The 24,476-nt window shown below is 36.1% G+C and overlaps 1 protein-coding gene across 1 annotated transcript in view; it reads right to left on the bottom strand.

Annotated features, from left to right (window-relative positions):
- LOC128983018 (uncharacterized) overlaps positions 1-24,476 on the bottom strand; it is a 46,031-nt gene that overhangs the window by 1,958 nt on the left and 19,597 nt on the right. The window contains exons 4-7 of the mRNA XM_054402139.1: positions 22,206-22,398; positions 19,753-19,981; positions 16,441-16,627; positions 1,172-1,453 (exon numbers count right to left, since the gene is read on the bottom strand). Coding sequence (XP_054258114.1) covers positions 1,172-1,453; positions 16,441-16,627; positions 19,753-19,981; positions 22,206-22,398 — 891 coding nt within the window. The remainder of the gene's footprint in view (positions 1-1,171; positions 1,454-16,440; positions 16,628-19,752; positions 19,982-22,205; positions 22,399-24,476) is intronic.

Genomic DNA, 24,476 nt, shown 5'->3' with positions numbered 1-24,476 from the left:
AAACTCCAGCAGTATAATTTACCTACCAATGATAAGCAACACCGTTTTTGTAAAAATTTGGGTTATTCGTGATTCAGCAGCGTGCTTTAGGTATGTCCAATCATTTACTGATAAGCATTATTAGTAACTCAAATGAAAGCTGGTATTTCACTGAAGGTTCTTAGATCAAAACAAATTTATGTTTATTTTTTGATTGAGTAATACAGTAAGTACCTTACTTGAACTTAACTGATTCAAGCAATTGAGTACAATGGTGCATTGTTTCCCATTTTGTTCAGCGCTTGGACTTAACCTAACCTAAAAACGTGTTGTATAGTGTTTGACTATTTATTTATATGCTTTATATTTTAATTTGTTATTTAACTGTAGGAAAAACATTATATGTAACGTGAGTGCAAAGCGGCTTTGCTGGACTCAACTTTTCACACTCGCCTACGGCTTGTGCGTAAACATTTCTTTCATGTGCAGCAAAGTGCCACTTCGCACAGATGATTTTGCAAACATTTTTATAAGGTTTAAGTTTTTTTTAGGTTTGGTTTTGAAATATCATTGACATAAGGAAATAAAGAATAAAAGTAACTTTTGACATCCAGTGATGGATTTACACATCCGTCTCAACTGCAAGTAGACAATGGCTCTGCATATTTCTTTAGCTGCCTTTGACATCGCTTGCACAATTCGCCTTATGTCACAATGGGTAGGTGTTATCAAAAGAGTAATGTCAACAATAGGCTTGCAACACATTCACCGGTTCCCGGTGTCGGTGCTTTTACTGAGGTGGTAAAGCATAGCATTAAAGTACCGACACATCACTAGTTTGCATGAATAGTTTTTAACTTTTTCTTTCAGCTCTGGGGAGCTCAGGAGAGAAGTGTTGTGGCTGCTACAACAGGTTACAGATTTAGATTCATAAAATTCTTATACAACCCATTTTTTTAATATACCTCAATTTTTATCTTGAACTTATCATTTAAAAACTTATGAAACAATAACCAGACCTCCTTTCTAACTAACGGTAGCCTGTTTATTATTTCCATCTCATTCTGTGTGCAAAGGTTGGAGTTGACAACACCTTGACCACAGGTCCTAGCTCTTTCTCAATTACCCATTATTACAGTATAATATTGCTAATAACCCTTTCCCTTTATCCATGCAATCCATATTTACTTACTGCCATTTGTGGGGATTTATTATCTTCAAGAAGGATTTGTTTAAAATACTCCGACGCTTTGTTAAAGTCTCGCTTTATCAACAAATGGTAACCGCCAAGTTGAGCCAACAGCTGATTGTGATCTTTTTTCTTCAACTTCCAAGACAAACCAAGCTGTAAGTCTGGGCAGGGATCATAATTGTCAGGGTCCAGCATCCATTTAACTCTAACCATATCAGATAGTCCTGCATGGCTCCCTGTTATGGCAGTCTTTTCAAAATACTCTAGAGCTTTTTTCTTATCCTGCAAAAAATATGCTCTTTTACAAACGTACAAACCAGAAAAACACAGAAGAGATACTTGGCAAAGTTACTGTTTAACTCAAAATCTATTTTGTATGATTTAACACTGAAAAATATACAACCTTTATTATCACATCATTGAAGACGTGATGTCACTGGTGCACTCGTCCTACCAGGAACAACTAAAAGTTGGCCTCCAATATTATCTTCATAAGGCCAAAATATTTATGATGCCTATACTGGGTGAATCACGTCAGGTGTCCACTTTTGAATTCAGACAAACTGTTTGATTCTACAGTGAAAAAATGAATTTGTTTTACCACTAAACAAACCACAGTGAACTTTAAAATATTTTGAATGTTTTTTTTAAAGTTTTTTTTAGCAAATTTCCCTATAGGGAAGTAGATATTACCGTAGGTGGCACGGAAAGACCTAGAGACGGGACCGATATAATTTTAGCGAATTTCCCATATAGGGAAGTAGATATTACCGTAGGTGGCACGGATAGACCTGGAGACGGGACCGATATAATTTTAGCGAATTTCCCATATAGGGAATAAGCTATTACCGTTGGTCTCATGGTAGGACCTAGACCCAGGACCATTCTACTTTTAGCGAATTTCCCTATAGGGAAGTAGCTATTACCGTAGGTCTCATGGTAAGACCTAAGCCCGGGACCGATTTACTTTTTCATTTTGATGTCCCCAGAGGCCAAAAACACCATTCGTTCAAATTTTTATATATCTATATATAGATATATATATATATATATATATATATGTGTCCATCCGCACGATAACTTGAGTAATTTTTGTCCAATTTTGATAAAATTTGGTTTGAAGGTGTAAGGCGGGATAAACTTGAATGAGTTCGCGAACCAGCATGATCGGACTATGGGAACGGGGGTTTATGGGGGGTTTTATGGGGTAAAAATAGGTTTTTCCATTTTTGACCCTAAAAACACAAAATTTCACAATTTCTTTTCAAACCATTTTGTAGAGCTTAAAAAAACAAATAATTTAGTATATTGAAGCGTTATTATGCGCCTAATTGTTACGGAGAAAATTCAAAAAAATTGTAATTTTAAAATTCTTATGTTATTCTTATGGAGAATAAGTCAACTGTTGTAGTTTGCTTGTTTATGGACATATTTTGATCAAATTTGGAAAATACATTAATTTCCTACTAAACCGCAGTACCTTTTAATATTTTACATAAAAAAACTTTTTTACCCTCCCTGTTGCAGCAAACCTAAGTACTCATTAAACTAATTCTGTTTAAATAGGGAATAAATGTGATATTTTTAAGGAGACATTTTAGTTTAAATCCAATCAGGCAAATGGAAATTCGCTAAGTCTGCAGGTTTGCTGCGGCGGGGGTATTTAATTTTTATGTCTCCAGAGGCCAAAAACACTATTTGTTCAAATCTTTGTATATGTATATATAATATAACTCTCCTCCACACATGGGTATCTAATATTAGCAGCGCTATTATATCTGTATCTTTATACATTGGTTATATTGTAAAGGTGAGGGTGGTTTGCAAATAAATGATTGCACTGTCCAACTTCTAGTTTAGCAATAGGTCTTCTTAGAAATACATCCCTGACATATCACCCTGCAAGCAGTTTAAAACAAAAAATGCATTGACAATAAAATTTGAGTGCATGAATAATAATGCAAGGCCTGTGGTAATGTCACCCTAGTAGAGCAATGTTTTCTATGGTTTTAGCGAATTTTCCATAGGGAATAAGCTATTACCCAGTGTTGGGTAAACTACTTTTAAAAAGTAGTTAGCTACAACTACAACTATTTTCTCTTAAAAAGAGCTAAACTACACTACAACTACTTTTTTTAAAAAGTAGCTAGCTACAACTACAACTACAAAAGAAAAGTAGCTAGCTACTTTTTCACTACTTTACAAAAAGTCATAAAAATATTTTTTGTCGTGTGGTTTGGACAAATATCCATCAAAACGCAAAAACGTTATGCGTACACACCAAGACACATTGACATCCATTTATATAATACCAATTTGAATATAGGCCACACTATTGTAGAATATATATGCACCTTAATGTAATGGGGGAATGTGCAGAACTACTAAAGAAAGAACCCATATTTTATGTATATTATGTAGATTACAATTTTATGTAGATTACAAATATATAAACATTATTATAGATAAAGTATAGTAACAAAAAGTTATAGGTGTAAAAGTGATTTTCTGTGCCATGTTTATGGTCAGAATCTGATAATAGGCTAATATAACATGTTTTATCTATGATATAACTTAGGCTAGTCTGAATCTGATGTTGGAGGTTCATTTATTTCTAAATCACTGTCTATTTCCACTTCATCAGGATGATCTAACTCATCAAACAATCACGAATGTTACTACTATCCATATTTAGGAATTAACATGACATCTAAAACAACAATCCACCATTTACAAGTGTTAGTAAACAAGCAACTGTCAACATCAACAAACAAAACATTGACAAAGTTTACAGCTGCGCTACGATCGCTACATACAGTTTAGTGGCTCGAGACAGACATTGGGAGAAAGCCCAACTTATTCCGTAAACGGTGATACAAATATCAATCAGGTCCCATTGCGTCGAATTGGATTTAGAACAAATTGAACGAAACACTGCGTGTTCGTCTACGCGTAGATGCTCGAAGCCCCACAGGGGGTTTTGTTCGTCTACGCGTAGACTCTCGACGCTCGGAGGGTTAAACTTGGTAAACACTTAACAAACAGTTATTGTAACGCAAAACAATGGCAAGAGATCGGAACAACTTAACCTCAAATAGTAAACTCCAAATCCAACTCAATCAATAATGTCTGTCGTCTGTCATTATTGCACCATTAACATGGTCGACGACTAGACTTCAGGCAGACGACAGAAAACGACAACCAAACGTTTTCAAGCGTACTGTAAGTTGTACTACTATACTGACTACTGACAGAGCACAGAGTAAACAATATTGGTGAAATTGTGTTTTCTTCGTATTTGGTCAATATTCAAAGTAGTGTGATTTGGTATTTCAAATAGGAAAAAAGAATTGGGAATTTCAATAGCATAGCAAAGTAGCGTGATTCACGCTATATATTAGTCTTAAAATGTAGCGACGCTACAATATTAGTTGCTACTTTGGAAAGTAGCGTCGTTACACTACAAACTACAAAAAAAGTAACGCGCTACAGTAGCGCGCTACAAGTAGCGCGCTACACCCCAACACTGCTATTACCGTAGTACTCACGGTAAGACCTGGACCCGGGACCGACTTACTTTTTTGTTTTGAGGTCCCCAGAGGCCAAAAACACCCTCCGTTCAAATTCACACACACACATATATATATATATATATATATACAGGGTGGTCGCGAATAACATTAAACTTTTTATTGGTATAAGAGGAGCATAAATGGAACTCGTAAACGTGGTTTAAAAAAATATATCTCATACACACCCCCAAAGATGACTTGTTTTAAGTTTTTTGAAAAAAATTGACATAATTGCAAAAATGTTGCATTTTTCGGGTTATTTTCAAACTTTCATCAACATTTAACAGTACCATCGCGTTCTCCATAAAATTTGGTATAAAAATACAAGTATTTCAACTTGCCTAAATCTGCATAGCTACTTATTAAATTGAATAGAAATAAAAATTTGTGTTTTTCAAAAAAATTTAAAAAAATACGTAAACATACAACTTTTTTCAAAAAAAGCTTTATAGAGCAGCAAATACTTTTAAAAACTGCACCATAATCTAAGCTTTCAAACAATACCATAAAACGTAATATTTGATCACGATAAATGTCCGCTATTCAAGTTTGAATGGCGTAAAACACAGGTTATCCATAACATTTTACTTTTAAAAACAGTTTCATGTATAATATTACAGCCTTGTTCAATATTATAAACTATTAAATTATAATGAACAGCTGGTGGCTCCAACAATTATCTGAGGTTTCTCTGTTGTGTATAAATCACGTGTTGATCAACATAGACGATTTTGAGTGGTTTTTAATAGTGGTCACAACATGTTTTCCAATCTTACTTGAAATACTTGAAATACTTACTTACTTACTTGAAATACTTGAGGTCTTCATCCTTGACCGACAATGTCGGATAGATTGCGTCAACTCATATGAGTTTGTCAATAAAAGCATATATTTACACTATTTACAATATATACATTATTTACATTTTACTGTGGCATGGCGGATATATTTTAGCTAGGATCTAAAGAGTGGTTCCTCAACGAGTTCTCCCAGCGAATACAGTGGCCTATCCACTAGGGCTCCATGAACAACCTTTTTAAATTTCGGCAGTTCCAATTTACGCACTCGAACTGGCAGAGTATTGAAAACCTTTATTGCAGAGCGGGGAAGGTTTTCAATACTCTGCCAGTTCGAGTGCGTAAATTGGAACTGCTAAATTGGAATCAAGAATATGCAGAAATGCATTTTGTGTATGGTTACTGCAACGGAAACTCAAGTGAGTCTCAACGAGAGTACTCACTTCGCTATCCTGATCGGCGCGTCTCGAGTACGCAAGTATTCACCAGACTTCACCAGCGTCTAGCAGAACGGGGAACTGTGCATCGAGAGAAGCCTGAGGTGGGCGGAGCACGGATGGAAGTCTACGTGGAGGAAGATATCCTGGAGCGCGTGGAGGAAGAGCCGGAGATCAGCAGTAGGAATCTTGCTAGGGCTACTGGTGTAAGTAAAACAACTGTCTTGAAAGTTTTGCAGAAAAATAACTTTCATCCCTATCACTTCACTAAGGTTCAAGGCCTTGAGCCTAACGATTACGTCCCTAGGGTAGACTTCTGTCGATACCTCCTGAACTGTGATATCGAAAAAAATAAATTTTTCAAGAAGATTTTGTGGACAGATGAAGCTCTGTTTATTAGACAAGGTGTGTTTAACTTCCACAACATTCATCTGTGGAAAACAGAAAACCTAAACGCACTAAGGGAGATGTCCATCCAAAACAGATTTAGCATAAACGTGTGGGCAGCAGTGATAGTGGATAGATTATTAGGCCCTCACATTTTTCAGGGTAATCTGAACGGAGATGTCTACCTCAACTTCCTACAGCATAATTTGCCTCAAATCCTGGATGCTATTGAGCCTGCTCTTCGTCACGAAATTATCTTCCAACAAGACGGAGCTCCGCCTCACTTCACCAATCAAGTGAGAGAATGGCTTCACCTCAACTTCCCCACTTGGATCGGACGAGGAGGCACTGTTTCTTGGCCTGCCAGATCTCCGGATCTTAACCCTATGGATTGTGTTTGGGGGTTTATGAAATCTGTCGTCTACGCGACCCCTGTAAACACTGAAGAAGAACTTTTGAACAGGATCATTGGAGCAGCAGAAGTGGTCAGGGGAAAGATGAGCCATAGCGTAACTGTTCAATCTATGAGAAAGAGAGCCAGAGCCTGTATTAGACAGAATGGCCATCATTTCGAAAACGTTCTTAAGTAAATGCCGAGCTCCTCTCTTGTTTCAAATGTCCACACAATTGTCCACTTCTCCGACCGATTTTAACATGTATATTTTCCCCAAAATCAATTATGTCTTTCATAGCTTTTTGTTTGTTTTAATCCATTATTTAATCTTTTAATCTTAACATATTTTAGGGCTAGCTGTATTTTTTATAAAAATTTGATGAAATGTCTGTAAAATCTATCCAAAATTATGAACATTTTTATTACCTGAAACTAAATTATTTGTCTCATGTGTTCAATTTAATCCCCAACTACTGTAATATTTTCATTTTAACATGTTTTAAGGCTACTTGTATTTATTAAGTTAAAGGTGATCAAATATCTGTATCTTGTTTTTTTAAGGTTTAATAGGGCACAGCCTTGTCGTTTTAGTGAAGTATGCAGTAGTGTAAATAAGAGAAAACAACTAAGTATTTATAATGTTTCATATCATGGCTGTACTGTAAATAATAAAACAAATTTCTCTACTACGAAATGAATTATTATTAATTTTTAATTTCACATCATAGCCTACATATCTTACTTGAATTGGTATAAGATTGGCCTTATAGCTGAGTTAATTTATCCGGTTTGAAAAAGATTGCCAAAAAATTGATTCAAAATCCGTTTAGATGGTGCTATATTAAATAATCTAAAAAACATTATTATGACGCGACAGTAGTAAAAATGTTTTGGATAACCTGTGTTTTACGCCATTCAAACTTGAATAGCGGACATTTATCGTGATCAAATATTACGTTTTATGGTATTGTTTGAAAGCTTAGATTATGGTGCAGTTTTTAAAAGTATTTGCTGCTCTATAAAGCTTTTTTTGAAAAAAGTTGTATGTTTACGTATTTTTTTAAATTTTTTTGAAAAACACAAATTTTTATTTCTATTCAATTTAATAAGTAGCTATGCAGATTTAGGCAAGTTGAAATACTTGTATTTTTATACCAAATTTTATGGAGAACGCGATGGCACTGTTAAATGTTGATGAAAGTTTGAAAATAACCCGAAAAATGCAACATTTTTGCAATTATGTCAATTTTTTTCAAAAAACTTAAAACAAGTCGTCTCTGGGGGTGTGTATGAGATATATTTTTTTTAACCTTGTTTACGAGTTCCATTTATGCTCCTCTTATACCCAATAAAAAGTTTAACGCTTATTTGCGACCACCCTGTATATACTAGCCACTATACCCGTGCTTCGCATCGGGAAGAGAATGCTTGAGAATAATTATTATTCTATAATAATACTTTAATCCACTAAAAGTATTAACTTAAAATATTAACTGGCTACTTTCGTTTCCCAGGCATTATTTTTTGGGAAATAAACCATACAAAATCAATAAGTTTTTATAAACATTTTGGAAAAAAGAAAGTCAGTAAGTTAATAAATTAGAATTACGCACTTAACTGTAAACAACCCTACTTTGACAGTTCTAATTTTGTATCACAGCTGCATGGTTGAAATTAGCAACTGTTGTCATAAATTTAGAAAATTAATAGTGCTGCACCCTGTTGGTACATTTTGTAACTTTTTAATGCTATTGATCATCACAGAATCAAAATGTTTAGTTGAAACAGCTGTTAAGATTCTTTAATTCCATTTAAATATGAGTACTCATAAGGTTAACATGGGAAACTCCAGAGCCACTGGGGCGGAGAACTTTTGACAGATCTGCACCAAACTTCACATAAACCATCCTTGAATAATGCTTAATAATGCCTGAAAGTATCATTACAATCTGTCAAGCAGTTTCAGAGTCCATAACGTATACATACAAACTTCCTCTTTTATAAATATAGATATATGTGTGTGTGTCCGTTAGCGCGATAACTCGAGTAAAAATGTTCCGATTTTGATTAAATTTGGTACAACGTTTAATTGAGCGAGTTTGCAAACCAGCATAATCAGACCATGGTAACAGGGGTGTATGGGGGTTTTATGGGGTAAAAATTGGGTTTACCCATTTTTAACCCTAAAAACAAAAAAATTGCAATTTCTTTCTAAACCATTTTGTAGAGCTTAAAAAAAGAAACACTTTAGTATATTGAAGCGCTGTTGTATGCCTAACAGTCACTGAGAAAATTTAAAAAAGTGTAATTTAAAATTCCCATGTTATTCTTATGGAGAAAATGAAAACTGTTGTAGTTTACTGGTTTATGGATATATGTTGATACAATATGGCAAATTTATTTATTTCATCCTATACTATTGACGTATAGTCAAAAAACACTTAAGTGATGAGTTTCCCACACTTCTGAGACCGGCCGAACCATCTGGCGACCGATCATTTTTGGCTCAAGATTTTAAAATGAAAAGCCATATTAAGTGACACCTCATTTTGAAGGCCATTAGTTAAGAAGAATATCGGCAAAAACCAGAGGTCCTTATCTCAACCCAGTACAAAATGCTGGCAGTTTTTAGTTTTCAGGGATTACCTTTAACACTTTTGAGCTGCCCCAATATGTGTCATTTTGGGTTCCCAGGGGGAATTGTGATACCAACTAAAAAGTACACTCGTTTTCTTATGGAGTAATAAGCCTTCCTGGTAAAATTCAATGAAATGTTATTAGGGGATATTAATGTATATTTTTAACTGGGATATGTGAGGTTGGTGAAAACTAAAACCTGTCACCATTTTGTATTGGGTTGAGATAGGGACTTCTAGTTTTCAATGATATTATTTTATTATTCATTTAGGGATGTCCAGGCCACAGTAGACAAACTGAAAACAAAGGGAGAAAGTGCAAGTTTTAAAATTGGAATAAATTTTAACAAGAAAGACGACCTCTACAACAGTTCTGTCTGGCCAAAAAATGCTATTGTGAAGCGTTTTTTATTCAAGGGGGAAAATCAGAAACCCAGTTTAAAGACAAACAGGCGGTTCACGAGTACGGGGTTTCGTGGCCCGCGGTTATCGTTGTTCTCGGCCAATTTTAACCGACGGCCAAAAAATGGGTTCACGACATAGAGCGTTAGCCGAGATCAAGCTTAGCCGAGATCAAGCTTAGCCGAGACCAACGCTAGCCGTCGCTGAACAACAGGGATTTAACGGGGAACTTTCGTTATAAGGTTGGCAACAGCCACATAGGCTACCTGCCGGGCCGCTGCTCGCGGTCGACAAGTCCCAGGATGACGTGATAAATGATTTCAATTCTACAGAGTGTTTACTGATGTTGCATAAAAAGGTTAAAAGCTTGCACTTAAATTCATGCTATACTAAAGTTTAAAGTTACTGGATTAATCATTGAATTACGAAATGAATAATACACTTTTACTGACATGTCATTGAATCTGGAAAATACAATTATGTTTTTAATAACATTTGTTAAAACAAATCTTGGTTATAACTGCAAACTAAATTTAGATCACCATTTATGTACAAATATACAACATACTTATCAGGTTTGCAGTTTTAACCAAACATTCAAAATATTTCATAAAATGAATGTTCTTTTCAAAGATTTATGATTATCTTTTATGTATCAGTAACTTGTGAAAAAAATAAATTTGGATAGGAACAACTGGCTATTATAGGAGTCGGGATGCCCTTATAAGTAAAAAATTATAATATAAAATGTAAATATTTTTGTTTGAAAGTGATTGCAATATATGTGACGTAGATATTTTTCTTTTATTGAGAAACAAAATAAATATTGAACATTAGTTATAGGCTAAGAGATATTAGAATATTTCATTTCAGTACTTAACTGTGTAGAGGAGTAGAATTTCTAAATCAGATGGCAGTAGACACCCTAGTTAGTATTTCGCGCTCTTTTCAATACATCATCATGTAGCTACAAATAAATAAGAGGTTAAAATACCTGACTGTTGCCTTGTGGTCCAAAGTATTGTCCTATACGGATCCAACGATGGCGCTAGCGCCGAATTGTACATAATCCACTAGGACAATACTTGGGACCACAAAGGCGACAATCAGGTATTTTAACCTTTTATTTTTTGTCAATCAGTTGGTCCGGAAACACCACAACAAAATATGAAATGTCGCTACACCTTAGGATTTACTCAGACATTAAGCATGAGAAATCTTAAGTGTATAAAAACAGGATATAATTTTTTTATTGTTGTAATACAACGTTTTGTATATTTAACTATAGAATTTATTTTTTACCTCAGCAAATTGAAGCAATGTATTGTAAATCCCGATATGACAAATATTAAGACATTATCAGATGAAAAGGTCTTTCTTTAACAAATGTTAAATCATAAACATAATAATATAAACATATAATTTAAAACATACAAAATAAAATTTGGATACAAAATGACATATGTTTTATATGAAATTTATGGAGGAACAAAAATTGTACTAATTTTATACAATAAAAATTCTTAGACCAACCTAACAGTGTTTGATGGAACCATTTTTATTTTGATATTATTCAGCTGAAATAAAAGGATTCAAAATTGCCAAAATAAACATAAAACATTTACGCAATTAGATTGGATTGCAATTTAAATTTATATGAATATGTTAAGCTATTAGTTACATTTTTACTTAGTAATAATTAATTAAAATGTCTCAACAGTTACTTTTTACGATGTTTTGCATGTTTTCGGCAATCAGTAGTAAAAAAATTAAAAAAATAAATATCATGTTGAGGGTAATGAAATTGTTCGGAATTTAATGGCGAATCCGAATATAACATTCTCTTTGCTAACAAAAAAACAATAACCGAGCAAATGAGATAATCCCGACATGATGTCACCTTAACCCTGCCCCCTAGCAGGGTTAAGTTGAAGTCCAAAACCATTGTTATTTACGCCCGAGATTATCCAGTTTGCGCTAGACCATGACTCGTGAACCCGACATTTGGCCCGGGGTTTTCTCTAATTGAACCCGTGAAGCCGACTTTTTGCGCTCGGGTTTATCCCTGTCATGATTGGGTGAAGTTTATCTGTCTGCGCCCGAGCGCGGGTAACCTCGTACTCATGAAGCTGGCTATAACTGGATTTTGGGCTCGAACTAGGGATAACCCGTGACTCGTGAACCGCCTCCGCGTGGGTCCTGGTGATGCAGAGTTGGGCCTAACCTCGGATATTGAAGGTAAGGAGAATTTTCAGTTATCCTTTGTGAATGTACAGAACCTAAGGACAAAATTCAATTTGGTCTCTCTATTTGTAGAAAATACACAACCAGATGTGTTATGTCTAAGCGAGCACCACTTAGATAGCCTAGAAGCTGACTATTATAATAATATTGGAAAATTGAAGTTAGCAAATAGTTATTTCCGCTCGAACCATAAAAATGGCGGTGCGTCTATCTTATCTGCCTTAGGGAGGATTTTCTTTTTACTACCATAGAAACTGATGCCTACTGTATAGAGCTTGATATTGAACTTTCCGCCATTAAGGTAACAAGTCTAGAAATTGACTTAATCATATTCTCTGTGTACCGCTCTCCTGACGGTAGCAAAGAAAACTTTTTTCACTTTCTGGACAAGTGCTTAGCCAACCTAAACAAACTAGGTTTGCCCATCATCCTGGGAGGAGATGTTAACATACGTCTGAACGACAACAACAATGATTTTAATATGTTTAATTGTTTGCTCCAAAGCCATGGACTCTACATTGCAAACCGAGCGCCCACTCGAGGAAGGAACAGCTTGGATACCATCGCAACTTCGCTGGACTCGTGGGACTACAACATCCTGGTCATCAACCCGATCATTGCGGACCATGACGCCCTGGTAATGAATCTGAAACTGGGAACTTCGGTGAGTAGAACACCTACTTTACCTTGGCACATTAACTATGTTAAATCATTTAGAAAATTAAGTAATGACATTTTACCCATGTTTAGAGCAGCTTTAGCCTGTGTTGACTGGTTTGACATAATAAGTGACATTTCAGACCATCCAAATGACTTGTTCAACAGGTTTTTTAACAGAATTTCAGAAATTTACGATCAGTTTTTTCCTGTTTGCACCTCGAAGATAGTTTCTAATCACTGCCACCCGGTGGACAAAGTCAAACCTAGGCCTAAGTCTAAAGATTCTAGTAATGCAAACACCTGGTACACTCCAAGACTAAGCCAACTTAGACATCTAGTCCTAGCTCTAAATGACCAGAGCAAGTTGTGTAGTAATGAAACTGACAAAATCAGGTTCCATAACTATTATCTGAGAACAAAGGCTATTTATAGACAGGAAGTCGAAAAAGCAAAAAAGGAAGCAAATATTCTCTTAATAACTAACTCTAGCAATCCATGCAAGGCGGCCTGGAATCTTGTAAATGGTGTGGCAAAGTCCAGAAAAAAAACAAAAAGTAGGCCTAGAGAAAGTCCAGATGAGTTTAACCAGTTTCTACTGAATGAAGTTGATAGGCTAGTTACCTCTATTCCTGATAGCGATAAAACTATGGCAGAAATATGTGGGCCTATACAAAATTTGGGTAAGGAGAATGTGAAATTGGATAGGTGGGTTCCCGTTGGTCCTCAGAAACTTGTTCGGCTGGTCAATAAATTTAAGAACAAGAAATCCCTCGACATCTATGGCATGAGCGTGAATGTGCTTAAATGCATAATTGAAGTTATCGCTTATCCTCTTAGCATTGTACTAAATAGGTGCCTGCAGGAGGGCTGTTTTCCTGATGCCCTAAAGCTATCCAGGACAGTTCCCGTATTCAAGAAAGGGGACCCCGAATCAATGAAGAGTTACCGACCAATGTCTATTATCCCAGTTCTGGCAAAGGTGTTCGAGGCAACCATGAAAATTCAACTTGTGAGCTACTTTGAAAGTAACAGGCTTTTTTGTAAATGCCCAACATGGTTTTAGGTGTGGCAAATCCACTGCCACGGCTGTTGCCCAGCTTGTAACTGAGGTCCTAAACGCTTTCGAGGCTAATGAATCTCTGGCTCTGGCTCTCGCGGACCTAAGCAAAGCTTTCGACTGCGTCCCTCATGCCCTGCTTGTCGAAAAACTGAAAGCTTACGGAGTCTGTGGTGAGGTGCTTTCCACTTTCGCATCCTACCTGGCAGGTAGGAAACAAATTCTCACCCTGAATGGAGTCAACTCTTCCCCCCAACCCGTCAACCATGGAGTGCCCCAAGGTTCGGTCATTGGACCGGTTCTCTTCTTGGTCTTGATTAACGACCTAAAGATTCTAAAGGTCAGGTGTGCAGGGAGACATACTTCTATTCGCAGACAATACCACCTTTTTTGCAAGAGGCAAAACACCTGACTTGGCCCAGGAATCGGTAACAGGAAAATTTGTTGTGGCCAAACAGTGGTTCCTCGACAATAAGCTGAGCTTAAACGAAGATAAGACACAAGAAATTGTATGTAGCCTCAGTTTAAGCCAATCATCAACTTCTCCGGAAGTTAAGTTACTGGGTTTTACCCTGGATGCTAAATTAAGCTGGAACAGTCACACGGCTAACATCTGCCTAAAACTAGCAAAAGTAACACGTCTCCTCAGGTGCCTAAAGCCTCTACTATCTAAGGAGCACCTATTAATGATATATTATGCACTGTTTCACAGTCATGTTATGTATGGGCTTCAGCTGTGGGTACACGCATCGGGATGCAATAATATCCTACTCGAGCAGAAAAAAGCCTTGAGAATCATAGACTCGGCTGGTTTTCTCGACCACTGAAAACCTTTATTTGCAAAACTAGAAGTCTGCACCGTGTTTAGCCAATACATTCTACTTAGCCTACTTTATGTCAGGGAAAACCTATCTTTAGGGTGCGTTTACAAAGAAAGCTGGTTACAAGTAACTTACTTTCAGCGCTTGTTCCAAGCGCTTGAGAATGCTGTTGTGTGTTCACAACAAACGCTTGCATTTCAAGCTCAGTGTAGTCTCAGCTCAGATCTGGTTGAGACAATATCTTCCTCAAGTGATGAAGAGTTATTTTTTATTGAAAATGTAGAATTAAAAGGATGTAGAATTAGGAAGGTGTTCATGCAATTAACAGCAGAAGTTAATCACGTTTAATTACATCCTCAAGAAAATTTAAAGTTTTTTAGTGAAGTTTTGGGGGGATTGGTATAAGCAACCTATCCATGTACCAGAACAAATTTTGGACCAATAATAAAACCTAAAAAATACTTGAAGGGAGTTTAAAAACCCCTATGTAGCTGATTAATTATTATGAAAATAATATTGTCAGATATATTCAAATGTTTTAATTTTCTAGTTAAATAAAGTAAAAGTATACAAGTTTCATCTATAAAAAAGCCAACACAACACTGAATTAATATTGAATTAAATGTGTTTGTCTATCATCTTAATACATATAAAATTATATATTTATCCTATTGGTTATGTTATTGAACATTCTAGGAAAAAACCACAATATGTGGGTAATACATTTGTTTGGAAATTGGAAGCTCTAAATACTTGAAGTATCAACTCATTGACATCCATACTGCACTGTTGGTAGTTTGTTAACTGACTGGTTCGGTCAACAAGCGCCGGAAAACAAGTACGAAACGTTCTTGCGTGCTTGTCAAGAGCTTGTAACAAGCGCTTGCTAGCCGGCACAAGCTTTGTCTGTGAACACACACGCTTGATACTATGTTAACTTTTCTCACGCCGGTTCGAGCTTGTAAGCGCTTGCCAACAAGCGCTTGTAACAAGCTTTCTTTGTGAACGCACCCTTACTTACTATGAGAGGGGACCTGCACCCGTATAACACCCGAGGGAGGGAAAAGATTGATATCCCTTATTGTAGGCTAAGTAGAAAGAAGTAATGCTTCCCAGTCCTGGCAATAATACTTTTCAACACGCTCCCAACTAGTGTGAGAAATCTGGAGGTCGGGAAGTTCAAGACTCGGTAGAGCGATGGTTGAGGAAAAATCCTTTCTACTCCATTGAGGAATATTATAAAGCAGATACCCAAAATATCTAAGGCCTAGCTCGGTAAAGACCTGCCGCCAAACACACAACCCAATATATGTAAATAGTGTACAGTTTTTAAATAATTTATATTTTGTTGTACAGTCCTAAATATTAGTTTTAAAAGTATTACTGATGCCATCTATCCAGTATCACTGGTCAAGGATGAAGGGAAGAAGTATGAAGTAGCTGCCCTCAAAATAACCAATTTTGGGCTTTCGGACAAAATTTTTATACCAACAAAAAAGCACAATTTTATGCTATATAGAGATGTGCTGAGTTTGGTTTTCCTGATGTAACCCATTAAAAAGTTAATAGGGGTCTCCAGACTTTTGATAAACCCTGTATAACATTACATGTTTATGTTTGACAATTGTGAGGTTTGAACTAGTGAAACTCTGATTTTTGGGATTGTATAGGCTGGGATTGTGCATCCTCTATGTGTGACGTCAACATGGCTTTGATCATCATTCCATAATAAACCAGCGCTTGCAATGCTCAACTTGTTTCTAACTTTTAAATTCATTCGTAGGTAGGCCTATACTGTTGATGCTACCAAGATCTTTAAAAATGTACTATTTCTGGAACAATAGAACTACTACTGAACTTACATTTTTATAGCGCAAGTAAAATGTTCCAAGCATATGTAGAGTCACTTGGTTTTCTGAAATTTCCAGAGACTTGACGAGGCAATCAAGAGCCAGATCGTAGTCAGCATACTTCTTGTTCAAATTCATAATACCATATCCTATTCTTCGCAGAGCTGCTGGACTCTCTGGGCTCATAGCCAGTGCTTCTCTATAATAATACAAGATAGAAATCAGTGCAGTCTAAGTTCTGAATAGTCTTTGCATGATTTAAATTAATTTTGGACGGTCATTGTTTATTTTAAAAGAGCAACAGCTATATTGTTTTGCATAAAAAATGTTTTTTCTACCACTTCATGGAAATTATCACATTGCCACACCTGTAAATAATAAGCAAAACATCTGCTTTATTCATTCTTGCTTGTGTTTGCAGGCGGGAATTACTATTCCTGCTTGCTAAATCAGCTGATTTCACTGTTGGTGTTTCTTTCAATAAACACTAACATCATGTAAGCAAAACACATCTAAAAAAGGCAAATATAACCTAAATTACATTTTAGATACTACCATTGACTATTAGATACTGAAGACAACTAAAAAGTTATTTAATATATATATAGCCTAGTAATATACGAGGCATGTTTTTTAAGTAGTACCGTTTTTAAAATTCTCCGTTCCAGCACTGCGATTGGCATTTTTGACATTTGCGCTGTGTATGGGCATCTATCGGTAAGACCTAGCCGAAAAATTTGAGAACAATTGGCCGTGTTTACATCCGGTTTCGAGCATTCAAAATGGTGCCGCCAATTGAGACTGCCGCCGACTGTGAAGTGCGTGCTGTAATTATTAGATTTTTAAGTGCTTAAGGTGTGAAAGCCATTGAAAATCATCGACAGATTAGTGAAGTGCATGGCGAGAACATTATGAGTTCCATAATGGTGCGCAAGTGGATAAGGGCATTTAAATACGACCCCACCAACGTTCATGATGAGTAACGCAATGGGCGGCGTCATTACTGTCCCCGTACCCAGTGCGATGCTCATCATGAACGTTGATGGGGTAGTCTTAAAATGCCTTTACCTACTTGCGTACCATTCCGTCACTCATAATGGTCTCACCATACATTTAAACTAATCTTTCGATGATATTCAATAGCTTTCACACCTTTAGCACTTAAAAATCTAATTACAGCGCGCACGTCACAGTCGGCGGTAGTCTCAATTGGTGGCACTATTTTGAATCCTCGAAACCGGATGTAAACACGGCCGATTGTTCTCGAATTTCCGGCTAGGTCTTACCAATAAATGCCATAAACAACGCAAATGTCGAAAATGCCAATAGCAGTGCTGGAACGGAGATATTTAAAAACAGTACTTACTTAAAAAACATGCCTTTGTAAAGTTAATTATGGTGGTACAGGCTGGACCAAAGTTCTAGGCGTCTGGCGGACGCATGCGCATTAATTTGCTGTGTTAATTCCCCATCTGTTAAAACTTGGGCTAACATATGATTAAATGCAAATTCGTTACTACGCATGCGTCAGCGAGACGCCTAGAACTATGGTCCGGCCTGTAGGAAAAATGTTATGTACTAATGATAATTAAAATGGGATGTATTACAAGCACAGTCATTGCTGCTCTTTAAATATATCTACAGTTCTCGAGTGGCAATGACATACTATGTGCTCTTAATACCGGTGCTTTCAAAAAGTTGTAGCTGTCTCAGTTTCAGCATTTCGTTGTGTAAAGTAGGTTGCGTAGTGGAAGCAGTTTTCTGCTACTTCTTGCATTCAGTAGGTCCAATATACAACAAACCGCTGATCAGGGCCTTACCCTTACCCTCTCTTTGTAGCTAAATTATGAAATGGTGGCATAGTTTTCCAAGTAACACACTCACACAACACTTCTACCCGGGAGTCCAGTGACGGCTGGCCAAGGTAAGGCCGTTCTCCTCTCTTACTTTTTACTTGATAATTGTGGACTTAAAGAGCACAGATAGTCTTGGAATAGAGTTAGACACCTTAATACTTCTAATTCTCATACTTCTAAAATCAGACTTTAATACACAGAGTAATTAAAAAAAACTATATATTTGATACATAGGCCTAGACCAATTTCTAATGCCCTTATGAGGCAATACTTAATTTGAGAATACAGTGTTAACATAAACCTTAACATTTGCTTTTACAGTTGAAGCATTTTAAATGTGGTTTATTATATTTTTTTAACTCCATTGTCAGAATTCCTACACTTGATGCAATCTCCTTTGAGGGATTGGAAATTATTGAGGTTATTAATTTTACTACAGCTTATAGAGGAGTAGTTTGGTTTTATTTTGTGAATTTTTAAACATGTAGCCTACCTATAGAAAAACTATGTTGTATAGTGGCTGCTCTCTATTTTTGATGATTCAATGTTTATTGCTATTTCAATTGCTTTTCTAAAAGTTAATTTATTGGATTGTTATAGAAGTTTTTTAGTACCCATCTACGGACCGTTGTTTTGTGACGTGCGGCTACAATACAAGAACGTGTAGTGCCTACAAACCGACCACGGCAACCCCTGCAGGACTTCTGGCCCGGACTGTACTTTGGACTTATTGAATTTTGGACTTAGTGAAACGCTCTGCTAATTTAAATATTATACATTTGGACTTAGTGAAATTTGGACATTGTGAAACAAAGTTTATTTAACATTTGGTTTTTAGGACTTAATGAAATTTGGAGGTTGTGAATTGCTATGTTTATTTAATATTTTACTTTTAGACTTAGTGAAACTTGGACTTAATGAACCTCGCCCTTTTGTCCTTCCCATTCATTGTTCTTATTATTATATCTCTGTTCTGTTATTATAATATTTCTATAGTTGTTTAAATGTTTGGGTTAATAATATAAAATAATATTTTCTATAATCAAATCTCGAGTACCTTCATTGTGTTTGTGTTCAATGTCCGGCCATGGCGGTTTGCGAACTCGTTTGAATAAGCAAAAGTTAACATGTTAGCAATAAATTTAATCAAAATTGGACAATTTTTACTCGAGTTATTGTGCTAACGGACATATATAAATATATATGTACAAGGAGACCCATGCACAAATTGCACATTCTGGCAAACGGCCAAAGTGACAAGTACCTAATATTTGACTTATCATTGCTTAGGGGTGAGGATTGGCAAATAGTATTGAGAAAGGTATGAAACACGGCGGTGGTGTGAGATTTCAACTAACTTAGCTGTCAATGCAGCTTATTGGAGACAGCCATACTAAACGAATTATGATTATCAATCAAATATTAAGGTTTAGTTAGTCTTATTATTTTAATATTATGACCTGCTTACTTGTAATATTTCAATGCTTGTTGTGACAGTTTGTCAATTTCTGGCTTGAGGCTGTCAAAGTTTTGGAAGGTCCTATATTTCTTAGCAGCTTGAGTGGCACACTCTCTATATACTTGGGCAAGATAGACAATATATTTTGGGTTCTTCTCTTCAGACACTGCACTCTCTAACAGTTTCACCTCATCTTTTGGAACCTCAATAGAAAATAAGGCATCTCTTCGCTGCTGACCTTCAATGAAAATAAAACTTGATAACAAACTAGTGCTCGAATTCGGTCCTAAATAAATGGCTAATTTTTAACTTAAGTGTAACTCTAAAGATTGTATGTAATTCATTAATTTAATTATTTATATTTTAACTAAGTTTTGTCTTATCTTAACATAACATCCAAATTAAACAGGTTGTTAAGTACCAAATTTGAAGGGGGATAAAAACGTATCGTGATCGTAAGAAAACAAACACTAGGACTTACATGCACAATAGTCCACATCTAGGTCTATAAAGAAACGTAGGCATAGGATCATACTATTGCTTGTTGACAAGGCATGACAGCTAGCCAACAGACCAATTTTCAATCAGCTAGTAAGTAATTCACTTCAAGGAGCGCAAGCAAAGATTAACTAGAGAACCAAAGGACAAGATTACATGACCGCTGTCAACAGGTGAACATTGTATCCACGCCACTACGATTCCTACACGCTGATCCGTCTGCGTCTAAGGGTTCCTCGGATCATCCTTCTCGCTCCCCTATCTTGCCCAATAGAGGGCTCAGCTGATACTTAACAGCTGTTTTTGCTGCCTTGAAAAAAGCTGGTTGATATCTGTCAGTTATGAAGCCGGCCGCTGTCGTCTGCAACTGACAAATCGTCAGTGGCTTGTTGGCTTAAGGCTATGTTGTGTTTAGTTCACACGACAATGAGTTTTAGGTTTGAGTTGTCAGTTTATATTATTCACATCGCATTTCCTCACGTCTTTGAGATGGATTATCGGCCTAAGGCCGTTATCTGCGGGTTTACCAAGTGTAGAAAGTGTTGTCAAAGTACTAACCCGGGTTAAGCCCCTTATGTGTTTACTTTAGAACGCAGGTGCTTTAATCAGCGACAAAAAGTAAACACAATAAAACGATCCTTATGGTTGTTATGTTGTGGTAAATTGTAACATGGCTTTACATTATTATTTGATTATTCATATTAAAAGGGATGGAGGGGGGCGCAACTAACTCTCAGACCCACATGCTAACCGCAGGCCTGGCGGTAGCTACATGTAACTGGGTTAGGATCTTGGACCCTCTACCCCAGAGGACATTCTAGAAAAGTTAGGTAAAATTCTAAAAAAACACTTTTGATAGCTCCACTTCTGTGGTTATGACAAAATCCTGAATATCACTCAGCGGTAATTGTTTTTTTGTCCTAGGACGCTAGGTACAAGCCCGGAATTGTTTTTCACATTACTTCAGGCTAGACCTAGGGTTTACGGCATTATAAATTGAATAAAATTCATTGGTGATTTGGCGGGATTTGAATCCGGGACCCCAGGAACTGGAGTCCCACGCTCTAACCACTAGACCAGCTCGCTCCCCACTTAAGAAACATCATAATCATCCTTATCGTCTCCCGCGATTGCGGCAAAATGTTGATCATCTCCCACGCTCATGTGAACATCGTCATCTTCTGCGACTGCACCATAATTCTGATAATTTCTCTTGGTTTTGTGGAAATAATTGTCTTCCACGATCTAGGCAATATTCTGATCATCCATCGCAGCTGTGTGGACATCATTATCGGCTCCCGCTGTCGTTGTGAGTACATCTTCATCGTCACCCGTGACTGCGGCATAATTCTGATCATTTACTACGGTCTTGTGATCATAATCATCGTCTTCAGCAATCAATTGCATGATAATCGTCTCCCGCGGTTGTATAGACATCAAAATCGACAGCCACGATCTTGGCAACATTCTGATAATTTCCTGCGGTTGTGTGGACATCATCATTGTCTCTTGCAGTCACAGTAGCAAAATCCTGAATATACCCACAGTAATGGAAACATCATTCCCCTCTTCTGTGATTGTGGCAAAATCATTAATATATCCGGTGGCCGTGTGTGAAATTATTATGACCTCCTGCAGTTACAGAAACATCATCATCGTCATGCACGATCGCAGTTAAATTGAAAATTTTGTCAGAAATACAAAATTCACACATAATTCCCGGGTTTTTTCTAATAAAAAAAATCACAATTCCCGGTTCTCCCAGTTGGTAGACACCCTGAAGAATTTTGATTCTGTAACATTACTTCTAAGTATGTTTGCTAATATAGCCACTAACTTGGATAAAAAATCTAGTTTTAAAATAAAGATGAGAAATAAAATAGGTCTACCATGTCCAAAAACTTGTTTAAACAGAATGGCATGAAATGAAGAGTGGATATTAGATATTATAAACACTAACTTACGTAACATCTTTGCCAGTAAGTACTTATATCTCGCATCATCAGGCTGCAATTCCAATGCTTCACGAGCGTATTCGACTCCAACTGCTTCTCCATTCTCATAACCAGAATAAAGGAAAAATCTGGCTTTCATTGCGCTCAAAGTCGCTTTATCAATATCTGTCATTATTTTTACTGGTATTATACAATTGCCAATCTGAAAGTAAAAATAGGTTACACACCATTGCTAATTAAAGTTACAGTAAGGGTATTTTTACGAGGGAGCACATTTATGCAGTGAACAAGAATAAGTTATGTATCCATTTCCTGCTTTCTCTATGTAGTTTACAACCTCCTAGCACAACAGCTTGTATGAATATTACCAAATATTCGAGATCACTTCTGTATAATTTAATATACGAGGGCTATCCAGAAAGGGACAGACATTTTTGGCCTGGCGCAGCAGTGGGCGGGGCTAGGACCGTCATCTTGGCGTCAGAGTGTTCCTACACTCAGTACACAACCAGCCGTGGTAGCTAGAGTATCGTGACTTCTGTACTTTGTATGCAGTTGAGTTTTGAAATGAGCGCTACATTTGTAAATCTCACCAGTTGTGACGTGTGTGGTGTGTGATAAGGTTTTTGCTGGCGAAAAATTACAAACCTATTAAAATTTATTGCCATATTTGTGATGTGTACGGCCAAGGAATAAGGTGTGTTTTTGGCAGGAAATAAGCAAGATTCTATAGCCTATAATTCATCTAGGCCCTGTCCTTGTGTTTACTATTTTATTGGTAGATATTTATAGGAAAACTAGTGGCCTGTAGGGACATAAGTCCCTAAAAAGCTCAATAATATAAAACAAATTATTCTAATATTTAAACAAACCAAAAAATATTTTATCTATGTGTAAGAATTTGTATAATGTGAGTTTTAGTTTACAATTTGAAAGTACTTATTATATAATGTATTTGGATTAGTCCAAAAAATATAGATTTTTGTCTTCTAAGGAAAGAATTTAATGCACATATTTTTACAAATTTAGAGTAACAATGTTTGCACCATTTGTTAGACTATCTATTCCATAAATCCTTATTGTTTTTCTCAGTGATAGCTACTGTATTTCCTCACTAATTGATTAAGGAATTCCCTGTTTTAAAGTTGATGCCAGTTTGTGCCAATTGTAAATTAGGTACTGATTTATGTTCAATACAGCCTGTTTTTAACCAATTCAAAATTATAGGACCACTTATGGTTAGCCAACATATTTTATGTCACATAAACTATCTCAGTAACAAAAACTAAGAAATGAAATACAACAAATTTAGCAGCAGCGCTTTTGTGAGTAGCTCATTCAAAGATGTTTGTTTTTAGACCCTGCCGCAGCAAAACTGCAGCGAATTTTTATTATTGCCAAATATGATTTTCAATTAATTCTTTTAAATGGAATTTTAAATTTACAATTTTTAGAATTTTCTTCGTAACCAATATGCATAAAAAAACTCGAATACACTAAATTGTTTGTTTTTTAAGGTCTTCAAAATGGTCTAGGAAGAATTGGGAAATGTTGGGTTTTTGGGTAAAAAATGAGAAAACCCAATTTTTACCCCATAAACACCCTGTTCACATGGTCCAATCGTGAAATAAAAATCCTTTACTTCATCAGACAAAGTTTTTGCTAGTTTGCGAGCTAATTCAAGTCCATCCGGCTCTATCCCTTCAAGCCAAATTTCATTGAAATCGGACTAAAATTACTCAAGCTATCACGTTCACAGACACATATATTACTACTATACACATATAACAGCATATTTATATAAAATGTTTGATGGATTTTTGTATTGAAACTTTAAAGTGGACCTAAATAATGACCATAATCCTAAATTCTAGTTGAATCACAGAAGGGAAGATTATTGCTCTGGTAATTTTGTTTTTATCTTCTTGGTTCAGCAACCTCCACCATTTTTTAGATCCAAGGTTTCAGGTTCTTCTTCAGACTTGGGTATTTTAAGTAGACTCTCTCCATTTACAGTAATTTTCAATTTTTATTGCCTTTGAGTGCTTAATTTTGCCTTTGCTGTGAGATTACTAAAGCAATACTCCTCTCTTCTGTGATTCAACTAGAATTTAGGATCATGACCATTATTTAGGTCCACCTTAAAATTTCAAAACAAAAATCCATTACAAATTATAATCTTTATATACAGTGAAACTTGGGTGATTCAAACCTCAAGGAACTAGTTAAAAACTTTTAATCATCCAAAAATTTGAATAAAGAAGTCTTTAATAAATAGGG

Source organism: Macrosteles quadrilineatus, unplaced genomic scaffold (genome assembly GCF_028750875.1).
Source record: "Macrosteles quadrilineatus isolate MER2022 unplaced genomic scaffold, UCM_ALF_1.0 Scaffold_1__1_contigs__length_201487025, whole genome shotgun sequence".
In the NCBI taxonomy this organism is placed as follows: Eukaryota; Metazoa; Arthropoda; class Insecta; order Hemiptera; family Cicadellidae; genus Macrosteles; species Macrosteles quadrilineatus.
This window is presented reverse-complemented; position numbering and strand designations above follow the sequence as displayed.